Source organism: Lepeophtheirus salmonis, chromosome 3 (assembly GCF_016086655.4).
Source record: "Lepeophtheirus salmonis chromosome 3, UVic_Lsal_1.4, whole genome shotgun sequence".
Taxonomy (NCBI): Eukaryota; Metazoa; Arthropoda; class Copepoda; order Siphonostomatoida; family Caligidae; genus Lepeophtheirus; species Lepeophtheirus salmonis.
The window spans coordinates 39,631,330-39,648,895 of record NC_052133.2 but is presented as its reverse complement, the minus strand read 5'-3'; the positions used below and the strand labels follow the sequence as shown (position 1 = coordinate 39,648,895).

Here is a 17,566-nt window from a genome sequence, read left to right as displayed (position 1 = left end):
ATGTTTTTTCAAACATAAAGTGGAAAAATTTACTATAAATCTTGATTAAACTCCAAATAAATAGGTAATACCTATATTGCATATTACATGATGAGAATGATAAACCCTTATATTTGAATTAAATCAAGAGAATAAACACTGAGAATCCTTATTAAATGTCTAAATTTGTCGATTTTTTTGGATGAATTAAGGACCCAAAACGTATAATAATTAGAGAAACATATTATATTATTTCTATTGTAATATTTAATTTTTATCTACAATATGGGAATAAGATTGAATTTTGCTGGATGTGTATTTTCGAGTTTAAAAACAATACTCGAAGAATAACGAGCTTCACTCGTTACTCAACCTAACACTTAAGCTCCCTGAAAAACTCATCAGACAAAAAAATCCTATTTTTTTAAAGAATTATTGGAACTTGTAAATTAAAAATTGTTTTCCTAATTTATTTTCCAAAATTAACTTAAAAATAAGTTTAACTTATTAGAATCGTGGCATACGCATAATTCAACAGTAATTGATATAGTCTATACATCAATAGGTGACCATTATCTGGTTATAACTCATAACCAATATTTTTTTAGTAGTAATGGAACGATTAATCGAAATTGGAAAATCGAGTGTTTTTCTAGAATTGAGATCGGCAACGGGCAAATAATATTCAATTTGCAATTTCCATTCTTAATTATTATTATTTATTACTGCTATTTAATTATTTATTATTTTTCCAAGTTAAAAAAAATAAAACACCCCCACCCCTCCCCAAAATTAAGGAATTTTTGGGTTTTAACAGAAAATCTAATGTTTGAAATTTAGTTTAATTTTTCTATTTTTTCTCAATAAAAATTTTACTTTCTGTGGAATAATTATGTATTTTTGAATAATTCAAAAAATTCAAATTTGAAATTTAATTTTTAAATTTATAAATATATATATTCTTGTGGACCTCTCTGATTGCAAAATATTATTTAAAATATTTAAGAATTGGAATAGGTGGAAGAAGACATATACTTCAGTAACAACATCGAACTAAATAAGAGCATAAGTATCCCACTGCATATATTCAAACACTAAAATTAACTACTGTCACTGAAGCTATTAACATTGCAGCTTCTTTATTTCTTCAGTTCTGCAGTAATGGACCAGGTTTAATCTTCCATGTTCTTACTCATAATGGAGCAAATGTATCATCTCATTTAACATCCCAAAATTAAAAAAATATAATATTTCGTGATCCTTCCCGTTGCTTTGATATGGCACAAGTGTCACTTCTCAAAATTAAACTTCTATATCGGTTGTATAATTTACGAAAAACAAGAATGGCCTGTGGTTACTAAGAAATTATTTGCATGGCACATGAATATACATATACAAACACGAAAAAATGTTAATATCTAAATTCTTTTCCAAAGAATTTAATTTTTTTGTTAATGGCGGTGGATTTTTGAAATTTTTTCCCAAAAAATAGAACAAAATATAATCTTGAGGACGCCCCTGATTATATATATATTTGAATATACTTCACTTCACCAACGCTACGATAAATGTAGAAAGTTCTCCTTTCTATAGCAGTAATATTTTCCTCCCCCAAAATCATATAACATGTAGCGGATGTTAATATGAGTCTTAATTCAGTAGTACCATATGTCTCGCTCCCGCCTTCTCCTAGCGCTTTAAGAAATGCCCATCCTTAATTAGGGAGTAATATTCAACGCTCCTAGTAGACAAAAAAAAAGTGTTGCAACTACAACTATCATGTACAATTATTGATCAAGCTTTAGTTCTATTCATCATCCCACAAATAAAAGTTTTGAAGAGTCATAATAATCTTTGCATCCAAACAATGAAATCTGATATTAAAAACATAATTATTGAATAATATATTTATGCTTGACATAAGAGATATCAAATTGAGCACTTGATATAAAATAGTAAAAATAATAATCAAATGGGATAAATAAATAATAATCAGAAACATATAGACACAAGTTTGTTTTGGCCTCCCAAAAATCATCATCATTTCTTGTTGTCTCGAGTAGGACCACGGGGACTTGCTTAGTAAAATGTTGAGATAAAATATTCATAAATGTTTTTATGATATTTTTTATTAAAAGAGACAATATTAATATAATCCTATCATCACCACACTATTAAAATTACTTTTTTTTCCTAGTTCTAAGTTGTCTTTTTCCAACAAATGATTGAGAGGCACGCTCTTCCTCTTCTTCAATTTCAGTCAAGTTTTCAAGAGACTTGAGGACCTAAAAAAGAGAAATAAGATATTAGTGCTGTGTTCGGTATATCGGAATTACAATGGCATCGAGCTAATGATGCATTTGAAAAGGTACTAAACAGGTATTGAAACCGGTACTTGCAGCGCCATTATGTCATAGAATAATTGCCCCACAGATAAAACAGCGAATTGGCTGGACAATCCTCACCCTCAATCAAAACGAAAATCTTGAGTACATTAGTGCAAATGAATTTTTGGTCAAATAACTATGGAATGATAGTTAAAAAAGTGAACTGGAAATTAATAGGCTCCGTAAACTGGTCTTGAAAGTGAGATAAAAGGTAAAATGAAGGATCTTATTTGAAAGCTATTAATATTTATTTCCCCCTTCAAATGCTATATATAATTTCTAAAATTAAGGAATAAACATAATACAAATTCAACATTTTTTTTTCTTCACAAAAACAGTGAATCTTCAATATTCAATTTAGTTTATAATTTTTTATGGAATATTTAATGTATAATAAGTGCAGGGGTTCATTATAAAAGTTCCAAAATTAAATATAGTTACATAGATTATAAGGATAAACGAGTAATGAGTACTGATCAGTTATGTTGAATATTAACCATATATTTTTAAATATTGTTAATCCCCTTCCCTCTTAACAATGTATTAATAACTATTACAATTATTCGTATAATTGACTTAATTATATTTAATTTCTCAATCAATTATTGTTAACTTTGATTTTGGGTATGAATCGTTATTAGACTCTTAAAAAGTTGCTTAAATGGCAATAAAAATCACTATGGGCATTCCAAAAACTGATTTTTTTACAAGTGTTGATTTTCACCCTTACCTCATATTGTCTAAAATTATTATTATTAGTCGTTCGGTTTGATCTTCTTGGAGTGTTTTCAGTGCCTGAATGAAGAAATTCAAAACTGTGTGTTTCCTTAAGCGTATTTCTTTCTTTTTCTACGGAACTTAGTTCCGATATGGAACTTCTATCAACATCATTAACGTGTTTCTTCTTAGTTTTATGAACTGGACGTGAACGAGTGACTTTATTTGATTTCTGTGACCTACTTACACTATTCTCACTATCGTTTAATTCATTTTCAACATTGCTTTCATTAACCAGAATTGAGGAGCTGTTGTTGGATTTTGTACTATTATTTTGGGTATTTCTAACTTTACCCCTTCTTTTCTTTTTACCAGAGGCTTGCAATTCAGTTGGTAGAATGCTTGAGTCGATTTTAAAGCTCTGATCTGATTCGTTCATTTGTTGATGGACTAATTGACTAGAATCATCTGCAGTATCCCTATTTGAGCAAATGCCGACTTGTTTTTGGAGCTCCTTATTCGCATCCTTGTATTCATTTATTACTTTTTCATTAGCTTTTTTGATCTTATCGAATTCCTTTGAATGATACGCATTTGCTTGGATTACATCCCGCTTTAATGATTCTATTTCGTCTCTAGGCAAGTCTTCAACCTCTCCATCATATCTGCAAACATATAAAAAAAATAATGGTAGTTTTTAAAGGTATGTTTAACTAGACTCACAATGATTTTTCTAACTTTAGCTCAACTTCTCGAATGATAGCTTCCTTCTTGGAAAGCTCATATTCTTTAAGCTTTAATTCTTTTCTTAAGATTTTTATCACATTATCTTCTTTTTGCGAGGACTTTATCTTTAAAAACAAAATTTAAAAAATATATATATATATTTTCTTGACCTTACTTGAACCTCAAGATTTTCAATAATATTTTGCTTCTCAGAAGCATCAGATCGCAAGATTTCTATTTCTTTAGAATTATGTTCAAGAGATTGTTGATTTGCTACACCTTTCTGTATTAAGTTTTTAATTTCTTTTTCTAGCTTCTGAATTTCAATCTCTTTATCAGACAATAGATTCTTTTTTTCATGCTCTGAAGATTCAATCTTAATTTTCGAACGTCTCAGCGTTTCAATTTCATCATTTAAATCCTTTTCAAGCCTATTCTTTTCTTCTTCAACTTTTTTGAGAATTTTTCCTTGATCTTCATATAGTTGTCTTGTTTTATTTAATTTGATTAAAAGACCATCTACTTCCGAAGAGGTAGTATCCAACCTTTTACGGAGGTTATCGACTACTGAAGCATCCTTAAAATGAAACATAAAATTATTATTTTTATTGAGAATATTTAAAAGACATTAATAATTTGTTATGAACAAATTTACCTCTTTACTGTCACTAGTATTGTCGATCTGTTTATATTTTGTTAATTCTGCAGATATCTTTTTGTTTTTACTAACTATCTCGCTATTTTCCTTTCGACAAGCATACAGAAGTTCATCGATTGATTCATACTCTTCTTGTCTGTTATTTGATTCCTTTATTAAGACTGAATATTCATCGTGTGCATCTTTTAGTGCGATTTTAACTTGAGCTAATTCAGTCTGGAATAAATTTGAGTACAATGAGCTAATTAATTATTATCATTTAATACAATATGTACAATACCTTCAAAGACTTTTGAGCTTCTATCAACTTGGATTCATTCTCGTCCTTTTCAAGAAATTCTTCACCAGCTTCATCCAAAAGTTTTTTGAGATATGCAGCATTCTCCGTCTTTGCAGTTAACTTTCTTTCGGTGTCCGAAAGTTGGTTTTTCAAATCTTTTATAATGGGATTGGAGCTTAAAGATTCTATAGCAGATTCTTTGCTTCTATTCTGTAATGTTAGTTTGTCTATTTCTCCTTCCATGGATTTGATTTTTCTTTTATTGTCCTCATTTGTAAATTTTAAAGTTGTAACTTCTTCCTGCAGTTTTTTTCGAGCATCAAGGATACACTTGTGAGAGTCTTTAACAGCCAAGTTTTGTTTTTTGATTTCCTCTATTTCAAGACTTCTCTCCTCCAACTTAGCTTCAAGTTCAGCTATTTTTTCATTCAATTCGTCGTCAATAATATGGTGTCGTTTACGTTTGCGAGTTTCGTTGTAGGCATTTTCTAGTTTCTTAATCCTCCAATCACTAAGATCATCCATGCGCTCCGTTGTTTCCTTCATGCGTGTTTGCCACTCTTTTTCAACATTCATTATCATGGTATTAAACTCGTTACACAATTCAGTTCTAATGTCACTTTCTAAGGATACATTTTTACGTTTTTCCTCGACTAACCGTTGTTCCAAATCATTGATGAGGTTTGTTAGGGCTTCATAATGTGTCTCATTAACTTCCTCAGAGGACTCAATGTCACTCTCGTCCTTTTCATCTATTTTATTTTGTAGACATAGTGTTGACCTTGCCTCAGGATTTTCCCACATGATAGTATTTCGTCCATTTAATGAAGACATTCGCTTATGCTCAAATAAAATAGATGAGAATCTAGATTTTCTCTTGGGCTTAGCAGGTAATTGTTCCTTAGCATAACTAATTTTACTCGTAATAGCAGAGAATTTTAAGACCTGGAGTGTTTCATCAAAAAGATAGGGAGACTGACTAATATTAACAATCATGGAAGCCTTTCCAAATCCAACAAAGAATGCTTGAAATAAGCGAGTGAGTTTTGAATCTCTGAAAGGAACAATTGCATGTTTCCTCACTTCTTTTATCCGTTGATTGTCTCTCAACGTTTTCATCACTCTACCCAGAACAAGAAGGGATGCATTAATGTTCCCAGTCTCTATTCGCCTTGACCCTGCATTCCTTGTTTTCTTTATTCGCTCCGACCCAGCCAAATCACAGAAAGAGAGAATATTTACTCGTGCATATTTGGGTTGATTTATATCACAAAATTTAATTATCTTCACTGTAAAAATGCAGTGACTCCTGGAAGAATTGTGATTTAGTTTAGTGGCAGCAAAGTGAAGATTTTTTCTACCAATAAGTAGGAGTTTGTAAGCCTCATCTGCAGAAGAGACGGGTATTTCTTTGAGACCCTTAATATAGGCACTTCCTTTTCGTTCCTCACACAATTTTAAAGACACTTTGCGAGAATTCCCTCGCAACTTTTTAGACAAAGAGACTTTTTCAAAGAGATCAAAAATGTTTTCATTGTATATTTCTGCAAAGGAGATCCACAGAGAATAGAACATCCCCTCGTGATTTAACCCTTCGATCTCCGTTTTTTCTCTCTCCCTGTGTGTTGTACTCATATCCACTGTACAGGAGGAGGAAGAGGTGGTACTATCGTCTTGAACTGCTTGGTGGAGATAACTACCCAGACTTATCACAAATTCCTTCTCTTCTTGCACGTCCTGGAAGGAGCAGGATTGAAAAGTATCAAAGCCACAGGGCTTCAACGGGGTATTTTCAATTATTCTTTCGGATCCAAGGGAATTAAAAATAGTGTCCAAGGAGCGGGGCAGAATCCCAGGATTGTTCAATGTGCCCTGTACAGTGAATGTTTTCCCAGAAGAAGTGGCTCCATAAGTGAAAATAAGTTGGTTGTGTCCCTCAAGGAAATCTTTAAGTCGTGGTTGAACCATTTTGGTGAAGAAATCCAACTGCGTGACTTGGGGATGGAAAATCTTGTTAAAGAGGAATCGTTGAGAATAACTGGATCCTGCTCCAGGTGAAGGATCCGTTACGACCTCTTGCCCAGAAATATAAATGCGAGACTCTTTGGTACTCCCTTCCACCTCCTCTTCACAGAGCCGCGGCTTGATTCGTGCATACACGCGAATGTTTTCATCCTCCTCCTCATCGAAGTCGATGCATTTCTTTGCGGCATTAATCCCTTTGGGATTGTAAGTGGGAATTGGCACAATATCTGGAGCACCCAGGAAGGTCTTAATATTATCTTCAAGAAAAGTTGTGGAGTCCATCTTCACTTGAGCTACTTCTCCCACCTCCACAATCGACGAAATTGTCCAATGGAGTGCACTCACCAATCTGTAATAAGCTTTTGAGTATTTCAATGAACAAAGCAAATGTATGTTGTATACATGTTCCCGAAAAAGAGTAAGAAGAGGTGTGTTGAATGGGCCTCGGAGGATTGAATGAAGTATTGAACAACGTCAGGAGAAGTTTTGACTAAAACTGATCTGTATTAACTGTTAGGCATATTCATAAGATAAAAAGTACATCGTGACATCACACACAAATATAATGAACTGAACAGTGACTGGCTCATCCAGTACATCGTAGATTTATTATTTAGATAATATAATACTATCATAATAAATAAATAAATATTTCTTTTCATATGGATATTATATTAATCTGGCATAATATATAATTTTTATTATCCATCCCAGACTTAATGTATATGGCCCATAGTTATGCTAAGCGATTTAAAAAAATATAGAAGAGGTCGATTGAATACCTTAATTTAATGTAGCTTTTCCTTTTAATTTCAGAGATGTCAATGTTTCCTAAATTTATTCACTAATGACGAAGTAATTTTAATTTTCCGATAGAAACTCCGACTTGTTTAATAATAATAAGGAGTTTCCTCCACCTTTTCAATTGAGCCATTTCATGTGACGTCAGCATGGTAGATGACGGCCATTTGGGGCCTAAACAACCAAGTTTTAAAAGAAAATAGTGGGCAACTGCAGGGGAGTCTGCATGATATTATTTGGGGGAGCTTGGTGCTAAATTGTAGCTAAAAATTTTTGGAAAATTAAATTTCAAATATTGAATTTTTTAAAAAAATAAAAAATAAAAATCCACAGCCACTTATAGAAAATTTAAAATATAAAATTTATCTGTGAAAAATTTAACAATCTATAGTTATTCTGAAAGAAATCGATTTTTAGAAATTAACTCAATGAAATACAGACATTCAGAAAAAATAAATTTTGTTGGAAAAAATTACAGAAATTTATAGCCATTCACAGAAAATGAATTTTTTGAAAAAACATTATTTTTTGATTATATTCAATTTTCTAGTAAAATGAAAAGAAAAAATCTTGTTTTTTTTTATTGCGGAGGGGAGGTCCCTCCATTTATGACGTCATTAAAAATGCTCTTTATACTATTATAGTACAAAAAATCTAAAAATTAAGGTTCTTACATTATATTAAGTAGCCTGGCTACTGAATTTCATATACATTTGTTATGTTACCCAATGCCCAAAGTTGATAATCCTGTAGAGAAAAACGCATACAAGGAGAGGGGGGGGGGAAAGACTTATGGTATCATTGTTTAAAATATTGATGTGATTATCAGCTGCCTGCTTTATTATGATTTTTGAGGGTATAACGAAAGTATTTATTAGCAAAATGTTTAATGAAAATATACTACGTACAATTGACTTAGACGTTTTTTATCCGTTACAGTAGATTTGAAAACGTCACACTCCATGAAATTGTAATTCATTATGAACCATATTTTCAGAATAATAACTAATGAAACGACAAAGTAGAGTATTTCGAAATATATTTGAAGTTCCAAGTTTAAAAAGAAGGCTTAAATTAAATACTAAAAAATAAACCATCATACATTTATGTTAAATATACAAAATTAAACAATTGGAATCATATAACTAATAATAACAATAAATTATAAATGCAGAATATTGAAATAAAAGAATGATCCAAACAATATGTTCTTGGTCTGACATCGGAATTCAGTTAAATATGTCCTAACTTTAGGTTTCAAAACACAAACCAGACGTGGAGTTAAATCAAAAAGATAATCACTCCTTTTTCATCATGAGGAAGTTGCTATATACAATTGTGCACAGGATAGATATATCTCTACCGATGAGATCTAAATAATTTTTACTAATAAAGTAAATGTTAAAATCATAAAATTAGACAATAAATATACTAATAAAAAAAAATGTTAGAATTACATCGTAAAGATTTAGAGCAAAAGCTAATTATGTAGTAATGTCCGGTGACATTACTCCTTATTAAGAGCATTAAAAAAATCACCGTTATTTATGCTTATATAATATATCATGAAGGATAAACACAATTCCTAACTATAATGCTACACCCAATGTAAGTATCCCCGTTGTTGTGACCATTTAAGCAGTTGTTTTTGTATTTTATGAGTTTTCTGAACACCATTTCTTGCAGCTTATCAAACATAGCTAATCCTAAAGTGATAAAAAAGTAATATTTATTGACTATGTAATATTGGAAAACCTAATGATCATACTCAGGTCTTTAAGTGAAGAAACTAGTGTCAGACAGACTAGTTGTGAACCATCTAAAGCTACTACTTCCGTTGTTACAACCATTTAAGCACTTTTTTTTGCCATTAAATGAGTTGTGTATCATAATTCTTGATATTTTTAGCTCAAATAGAATCATATTTTATGATTAGATTTTAAAAAAATGAATACTTACTCTTAGATGGTACAAAATTCAGAGTTCCATTTCGAAATTAGTAAATATTTTACACTTTTTACTGATAACTTTGAGCGTAATTTGGTGTGGATGACTCAAACCATGCAGAAAATTATCTTAACTTCACAATTTATAATGGGGGTATTTCTATAAATGACATCATTACCACTATCTTCCATTAATTTAATGATGGCCCCTCGGGAAGGGACGGGTTTACCCATGTATTTCTCCATCAATTTTTGAACGTAGGATGATTTGCAATAGATAAGGGTACATTACATGCAATAAGAATCTTTGTGAGATCAGAGTTAAAGTATGACTTGATGTATTCATCATTGACTTGATTTTATAGATGAATATCCATGCTCTTGATATGAAATGATGATAATTAGTGGCGTTTAATTCTAGACAGGGGACAAAAGGCACATTTATATCGACAAATCCGACAAGCCATCTGTTTCTTGTCCGGTAAGTATTTCCAAATTCCTGGGCCTCCATTTCCAGAAATCCAGACAGAAAGAGACGTTATTATAGGCATTTTATTCAGTTCTCTATCGACTATTAGTATCTAATATTATATTAATATTGAATAATAAGGCGGGAATTGATAACGTTCTTGATAGAGGAACATGTTTATTATTTAATCAATGATACCATAAATATTTCTTCCCTTCTCTTCGCACGCGTTTGTATCCTTACCAAAATAATCAACCTTACTAATGCCGATTTACTGAGAGAAAAAAACTTGCTAAAGGCGTGCGTGGAAGTCTAGAATTGTTTTGGGAATTCCCATAAAAATGCAGGATTTTTATTACCTCAATGAGGAAAATCAATTTCACGTCATTTATACTAAATGTAAATAAATTTTTAATTTTTTACCAACTTTAAACATTTGATCAATCCGTTGATCGCTTAATCACAATATTTACTGGAAAAAAAGTTATCTCAAAATAGTCTTCAAAATCACAAATACAGTGTATTGGAGTTAATAAATAGTTATATAGACGTTAATAAATTTATTAAACTAGTACCTACTTAAGTTTTTAATCGATCCCTTGATGTCAAATACATAAATTTTAACCAGACAATAATAACTTCAATCTTTATTACCGTGCTATATGGAATTATTTTCATTTTTAACCTCCATTTTTTTTTGTCAATAATTATCATTTATTGTCTGCAAGTGTGGGAAGATATTCATATACTCAAATTTCATACCTTACCATTCAATTGCAAGTATTTAAAAGTATCATCTTTTGTATAATACTGTATTCTGTAATTCCTGAAAATTTCATTCAATTTTCGTTATGTTTAAGAAACTTTATTGAAATATTATTCTTTAATAGATCACAGATTTAGGTAAAATAAATACCTAATAAATAAATTATGCGAAAAAAAGTCGCGAAATTTTGATCATAAATTAGTCATAAATTTCTTAATATTAAAGCTAGAGACATGATTTTGGTATCAAAATGTCTTTTTACTATTATCTATTAAACAAAACAGGTTTAATAGGAAAAATGATTTTTTTTTCTAACATTCCAATATACATGGGTGGAATATGAAATCCGCTCCCTCTTTTGTTCACCCTAAAACCAAATGTCGTCGTCATATCATTTTTTTAAAATCCTGTGTAATATATAGACAGAAAACATTCACTTAGTCTAATTTTGTCACAATGGGAGAAGAACTATATTTGGAGCTGCCGGAGATTTAGTTCAAAGAGGAGGAAATGAGATTTGCTGTACTTATTTGTCTAATTAATAATCAAGGACAAATAAGCAACTTTGACTTCAGTAACACTACTGGGCTGACAATCGTTACATCCAGGAAACCAGCAAGAAACTGGAGGATTTGAAGAACCCCCTGGAGTACTATTTCTATATTGAAGGGTCGCAGAAGGGCCCTTAAAAAGGTCAGGGACGCCGAGTTTATTGAGAAGGTGTGCATCATGATTAAGGGTGATAATTTTGGTAAGAATAGAAAAGCGTGCGAGGAGAAAAGAATAAATACGCATGGCATCATTGATTAAATAATATACATCTTCTTCTATCAATCAAGAACGTTATCATTCCCGCCTTTATTATTCAATATTAATATAAGATTAGATGGTGATAGTCGATAGAGAACTGAATAAAATGCCTAAAATAACGTCGCCTTCTGTCTGGATTTATGAAAATGGAGGCCCAGGAATTTGGAAAATACTTACCGGATGAGAAACAGATGGTTTGTCAATATAAACGTGCATTTAGTCCCCTCTATAGAATTACACGCCACTCATTATCCTCATCTCATATCAAGTTAATGATGAATACATCACGTCAGACTTTAACTCTGGTCTCACAAAGATGCTTATTGCATGTAATATAACCTTATCCATTGCTAATCATCTATGTTCAAAAAATTTATGGAGAAATACACGGGTAAACCTATCCCTTCCCGAGAAACCATCATTAAATTAATGGAGGATGTTGGTACTGATGTCATTTATAGAAATACATATAAAAAGGTTTTGAGTCATCCACACCAAATGACGATCAAGATATCAGTAAAAAGTATTTACTAATATCGAAATGGAACTCTGAATTTTGTACTATCTCACAGTAAGTATTCAATTTTTTTTTAAACCTAACCCTAAAATATGATTCTATTTTAGCAAAAATTATCAAGAATTATGATACACAACTCATTCAATAGCAAAAAAAAAGTGCTTAAATGGTCACAACAATGGGAGTAGTAGCTTTGGATGGTTCACAATTAGTTTGTCTGACACTAGTTTCTTCACTTAAAGACCTAAGTATGATCATTAGGTTTTCCAATATTACAGTCAATAAATATTACTTTTTTATCACTCAAGGATTAGCTATGGTTGATAAGCTCCAAGAAATGGTGTTCAGAAAACTCATAAAAGGCAAAAACAACTGCTGAAATGGTCACAACAACGGTGGTAGTTACATTGGGTGTAGCATTATAATTAGCAATTGTGTATATCCTTCATGATAATAGTACGTTGTTATATAAGCATAAATAACGGGGAAAATATCTTTTTTGATGCTCTTAATAAAGAGTAATATCGCCGGACATTACTACATAATTAGCTTTTGCTCTAAATCTTTAAGATGGATTTATTTCTAACATTTTTTTTATTAGTATATTTATTGTCTAATTTTATGATTTTGACATTTACTTTATTATTAATAGTTAGTAAGATTTCCTCGGTAGGGATATATCTATCCTGGGCACAATTGTATATATCAACTTCCACATGAAGAAGAGGGGTGATTATCTTTTTGATTAAACTCCACGTCTCGCTTGTGTTTTGCAACCTAAAGTTATGACATATTTAAGTGGATTCCGGTGTCAGAACAAGAAAATATTATTTGGATCAATCTATTATTTCGATATTCTATATATATAATTTATTGTTATTAGTTATATGATTCCAATTGTTTAGTTTTCTATATTTAACATAAATGCATGATGGTATATTTTTTATTATGTAGATTATATTTAATTAAAGCCTTCTTTTTTAAACTTGGAACTTCAAATATATTTCGAAATACTCTACTTTGTAGTTTCATTAGCTATTATTCTGAGAATAAGGTTCATAATGAATTACAATTTCATGGAGTGTGACGTTATAAAATCTACTATAACGGATAAAAAACGTCTAAGTCAATTATACGTAGTATATCTTCATTAAACAATTTGCTAATAAATATTTTCGTAATACCCTCAAAATCATAATAAAGCAGGAAGAAGATAATCACATCAGTATTTTAAACAATGATACCATATGTATTTTCCCCCCCTTCTCCCTGCACGCGTTTTTCTCTATAATATTATCAATGGGGACTTCCACTGGAAATCCAAAGTGAGAAACCGTATGGAATATCCGTCTCAAAGTTGCTATGGTCGACGTGTTCTTCGTTACTTCAGCCTCGATCCATTTTGATCCAGAGTCAATTAAGACTAGGATGTTCTTTGCTTTACATGATAGATAATCTGGATAAATGTGTTGCCATTCAGAGGCAGGCGAAGAAGGTGTGTATTCTGTTTTTTGTCTTGAGCTATTCTCAAGACATGTAGAGCAAGCGTGCACGAAATTTTCAATATATACGTCAATTCTGGTCCGCAAAACTAACGTCCGAGCTACTGCATTCATCTTAACTATGGTTCGGTGGTTCAGGTGTAGCTCATTCAGGAAGGTCTTTTGAAACTGGAGCGGAACCACGAAATGGACTCCCCAAAACAGAAAGCCATCTTTTAACGAAAACTCATTCCTCTTATGAGTAAATGTGTTCTCAGACACATCTTTCTAATCTCCAGTTCTGGCGGCTTCAATTGCTTTGAGTAGTTCCCTGTCCTGAGGGATATTACCAAGGATAGACGACTCGACTGTTTCTTACTGAGACAGGGATTTAACCATCAAGGCGTCCGTGGGATTTTCTTTTGGAATGTCTTCAACAGGATGTCTTGAAAGAACATCCGCAGTAGGATGGTGAGTTTCTTTGATGTGTTCTATTGCATAGTCATACGTGGAGAGTAACATAGTGTATCCAGACAATCTCCTGAGTTGAAAATGTATATCAGGGATTTATTATTAGTCCCTATGTTAAAATGTTCGATCCATCCGATATCGCTCGAACTTCTTCAGGCTGTACACAATCTCTGTCGCTTCCTTATTAATCTGTGAGTAGTTGATTTCTGCTGCTGACAGTTTCCTTGAAGCAAAAACCACCCGACAATCCACTCCCTCCATAAATTGTGAGATGACAGCCCAATGCAACAAGTGAGGTATCATTCGAAAGTATGAGCGGACGGGAGGTATCATAATGTGTGAAAAAGGGAACGTTGGCTAAAGCTTTTTTAATTTTCTTAAAACTTGTCTCCCGCTTCTCTGACCAAGAGAAGTGACAATCCTTCTTTGTAAGTTTGTGTAGAGTGGCTTCCTCCTTCATTATGGATGACAGTTCCTTAATATGGCACCATTCCTAGAAAGGGCTTGACCTCAGTAGACTACATGGAAAATCGAGAACGGGCGCATCAGTTCTGGATCCACCTTCTTTGGAAATCCTGAATCTGAGATAAGGGATTTCATTCGCTTCAATGATGCATTTCCTTGCCTTGAGCCTCGCCTCAGCATCTTGAACCCGACGAAATACTTGCTTCAATGTGCTTATGTACTCCTCCTTACTCTTCGAGAAAACCAATACATCTTTAATATAGACTTGACACTTTTGACCCCTTGAAATGACTTTGCAATGAATTGCAATACACAATGCTTGTCAAAAATAACTCAACCTTGATATAATAACTTAATAACTCAACATGAAAGGTCCAAGAAAACATTAGTACACTCACTCTTTTTTAAAAATTAGTTAGATGACTGGCATATAGTCCACCAAAGAGGTGTATGCACTCAGGTTTACTTTACTATAGTCATTTCAATGTTATTCGTTCAGTCTTGTTCTGAATTAAGACTAGATGACATTCATGTCAGAAAAAACAGTTTTACAAAAGTATGTCGAATCAAATGAAGCAGAAATATTAAGTACTGATTGGTGAATGTAGTTTTCTGTGTCTACTAGGCTCCAGAAATGTTGTTGAGTGTTACTGAGACTTTAGCTGAACATGATTCCGGAGATTTATAACCTCCATCTCCACAGGATTTACAGTGAACAGTTCAGCAATCCTTTCTGAAATCTCTGTAATATCTATCTTCATGAATGGGTGGGCAATGAATGCCACACATGGCTCCAGCTTATCAAAATCATTGAACCTATCCTCAAACTCCTGGCCTAGCTTTTATATGAAGTCACAATATTGATTGAAATCCAAAACATAGTCAGACCCTACATGGCTATCTAACATCTTAATTACTCTTGGGAAGTGTTGCAGTCTTTTGTTTTTCAGTTGCTGGAGGTAGAATGACAGTTTTGTTTTAAAAGCCTTAACAGCACTGATCACACCAGAAATTATTCTGTCTTTACCTTGTAACTGGTTAATTGAGTTTCTCTGCATGTCTTTCAGGAATGCAAGATCCAGCAGCCACTCAGCATCAGAAAAAAGTATATTGTCCTCCTCCCTTGACTCTGAAAGCCTTGATTTCATCCAGCAATGAGCAGAAGCGATGAGTATTATTCCTTGGCTCAGCCACCGCACCTCAGTGTGGAGAAGGAGATCACTGTGTTCAGCAGACAGTACCTGGAAGAGCAGGTTCAAGCTTCTGTGCGACTTGTCCTTTGCGCGAATAGAGTTTATGATCTTAATGACAGGTGTCATCACATGAACAAATCTCATGACTTTGATGCATATAGCCTGCTGGTGAATGATGCAGTGATAGTTCACAATTTTAGGAAAGTCCGGGTCGGCTTTGCAAAGTACAATTAATCTTGAGTGATGTCCTGTCATAGCTGGAGCGCAGTCTGTTGTAATAGACACCAGCTTTTGAATAGGCACGTTATTTTCGACAAAGTACTTTTTCACAACGTTGTAAATATTGACTCCTCTGGTTGTTGTTTTTACTGGAAGCAACGTCAAAATCTCCTCTCTGGTGGAAGTGTCTTCAAAAACTATCTGGGCAAACACAGCCATCTGAGCAGTATCAGCCGCATCCACCGACTCGTCGCATTGAATTGAAACCCATTTGCATTTAATCATGTCCCCTTCCAACTGACCCACCGCATCGGCAGAGAGAGCAGGCACTCGCCGTGCCACTGTATTTGTGCCAAGCTGTACATCAGCAATAGCAGACATTATTTCAGTCTTACTTTTATGGTCCTTGAATAATGTGTCGGCCATGGCTGTTATTACTTCCTTCACCATCCCGCCATCAGTGTATAGCTTCTTGTCCATTGGCAAAATGTGCACCACTTTAAATTATGCCTTTGTGGCTGCGTTGGCTTTTTTCGTCGGTCCGATGAATAAACCTTTCTGTTTTTTAAGGTTTGCTTTGAGTTGGTTACCTTTCTCAGTCTGTAGACTGCTGTCTGCTGAAAAAAATCCCGTGCAATGTTACCGTGGACTTGAGTTTGGTGGTACTCCACGTTACCTCTTTTGCCGACCAAGACACTGCTCACGCATATGAGGGACGCACACTTGTCCTTCACGCTAGTAAAGAAGAACTCGTATTCCCAATCCAAACGGAAGTTCTATGTTATCTGCTTTTTCTTGACTTGGCCACCTTGGTTTTCATCCTTGTTTTTTGTGAAAAGTTCTGTTGTTAACACCAAACTCCTCACTTTAGCTTAGCGAGCGTGAAAAGTGACGTTGTGACTTTGTACGCTTGCTAAGCTAAAGTTTACATTTACACTGGACACCAATGTGACATATATGTGAACGAAAGTGAGATGTCCATTTAATGTTGTCAGAATATTTTTATTTTTTATTGTTATTACTAAGAAGTACCCGTATTATATATTTTATTATGTACACACAAAGTAATTATGAACCAAAAAACGAATGAAAAAAGGGTTAGAAGAGGATTAGCAAGTTTTGGAGTTCATCCATCCTTTTGGGAATTAGAAACGTGTTCCTCCTTCCATCATAATATGTATTCAAACTTGCTAATCTTCTTGCTAATTTAATGCACATAAAATACATACATCTACATATTATAAAGCCAGTTTAATATAGGTCAACCTGTCAGGCGAGCTACTGAAAACCTTTCCTGGGAGCTACCGGTAGCTTGCAATTCATGTGTTGGATACCCCTGCCTCAGACTCTTCAATGAGAGTACATTGCTCGTTGTACCTTTGGATATCCAACTTTTGAGAAGTTGATAACAAGACCCCCCCAATCAACCCAAACAGCCAGGACGGAGTTGAGTGATGTGCCGTTTTACGATCTTGCCATCAACTTGTACCCTGAAAAGTACGTTTCCTATTGTATCCACAATCTTTTCTTCAAGCCATGGCGGTTTTCTAATCCATTAAATTCCAGGACCACACATTTTTCATCATGGACATTTTACTATTAGCTTTGATGCACGACGACTCATGAGGGAGCATTGGGTCAAGTCGAGCTCGTATT

At 33.2% G+C, this 17,566-nt stretch overlaps 1 protein-coding gene across 1 annotated transcript; it reads right to left on the bottom strand.

The window, feature by feature from the left end:
* Window positions 1-1,854: 1,854 nt before the first annotated feature.
* On the bottom strand, window positions 1,855-7,314 carry LOC121115084 (uncharacterized). The gene is made up of 7 exons (XM_071887393.1): window positions 7,175-7,314; window positions 4,748-7,121; window positions 4,465-4,683; window positions 3,985-4,386; window positions 3,807-3,934; window positions 3,097-3,748; window positions 1,855-2,264 (listed from the first exon to the last, which is right to left on the bottom strand). Exons 2-7 carry the CDS (start codon window positions 7,052-7,054, stop codon window positions 2,160-2,162), a joined length of 3,813 nt encoding a protein of 1,270 aa, XP_071743494.1. The 5' UTR covers window positions 7,055-7,121; window positions 7,175-7,314; the 3' UTR covers window positions 1,855-2,159.
* Between the last annotated feature and the right edge of the window lie 10,252 nt (window positions 7,315-17,566).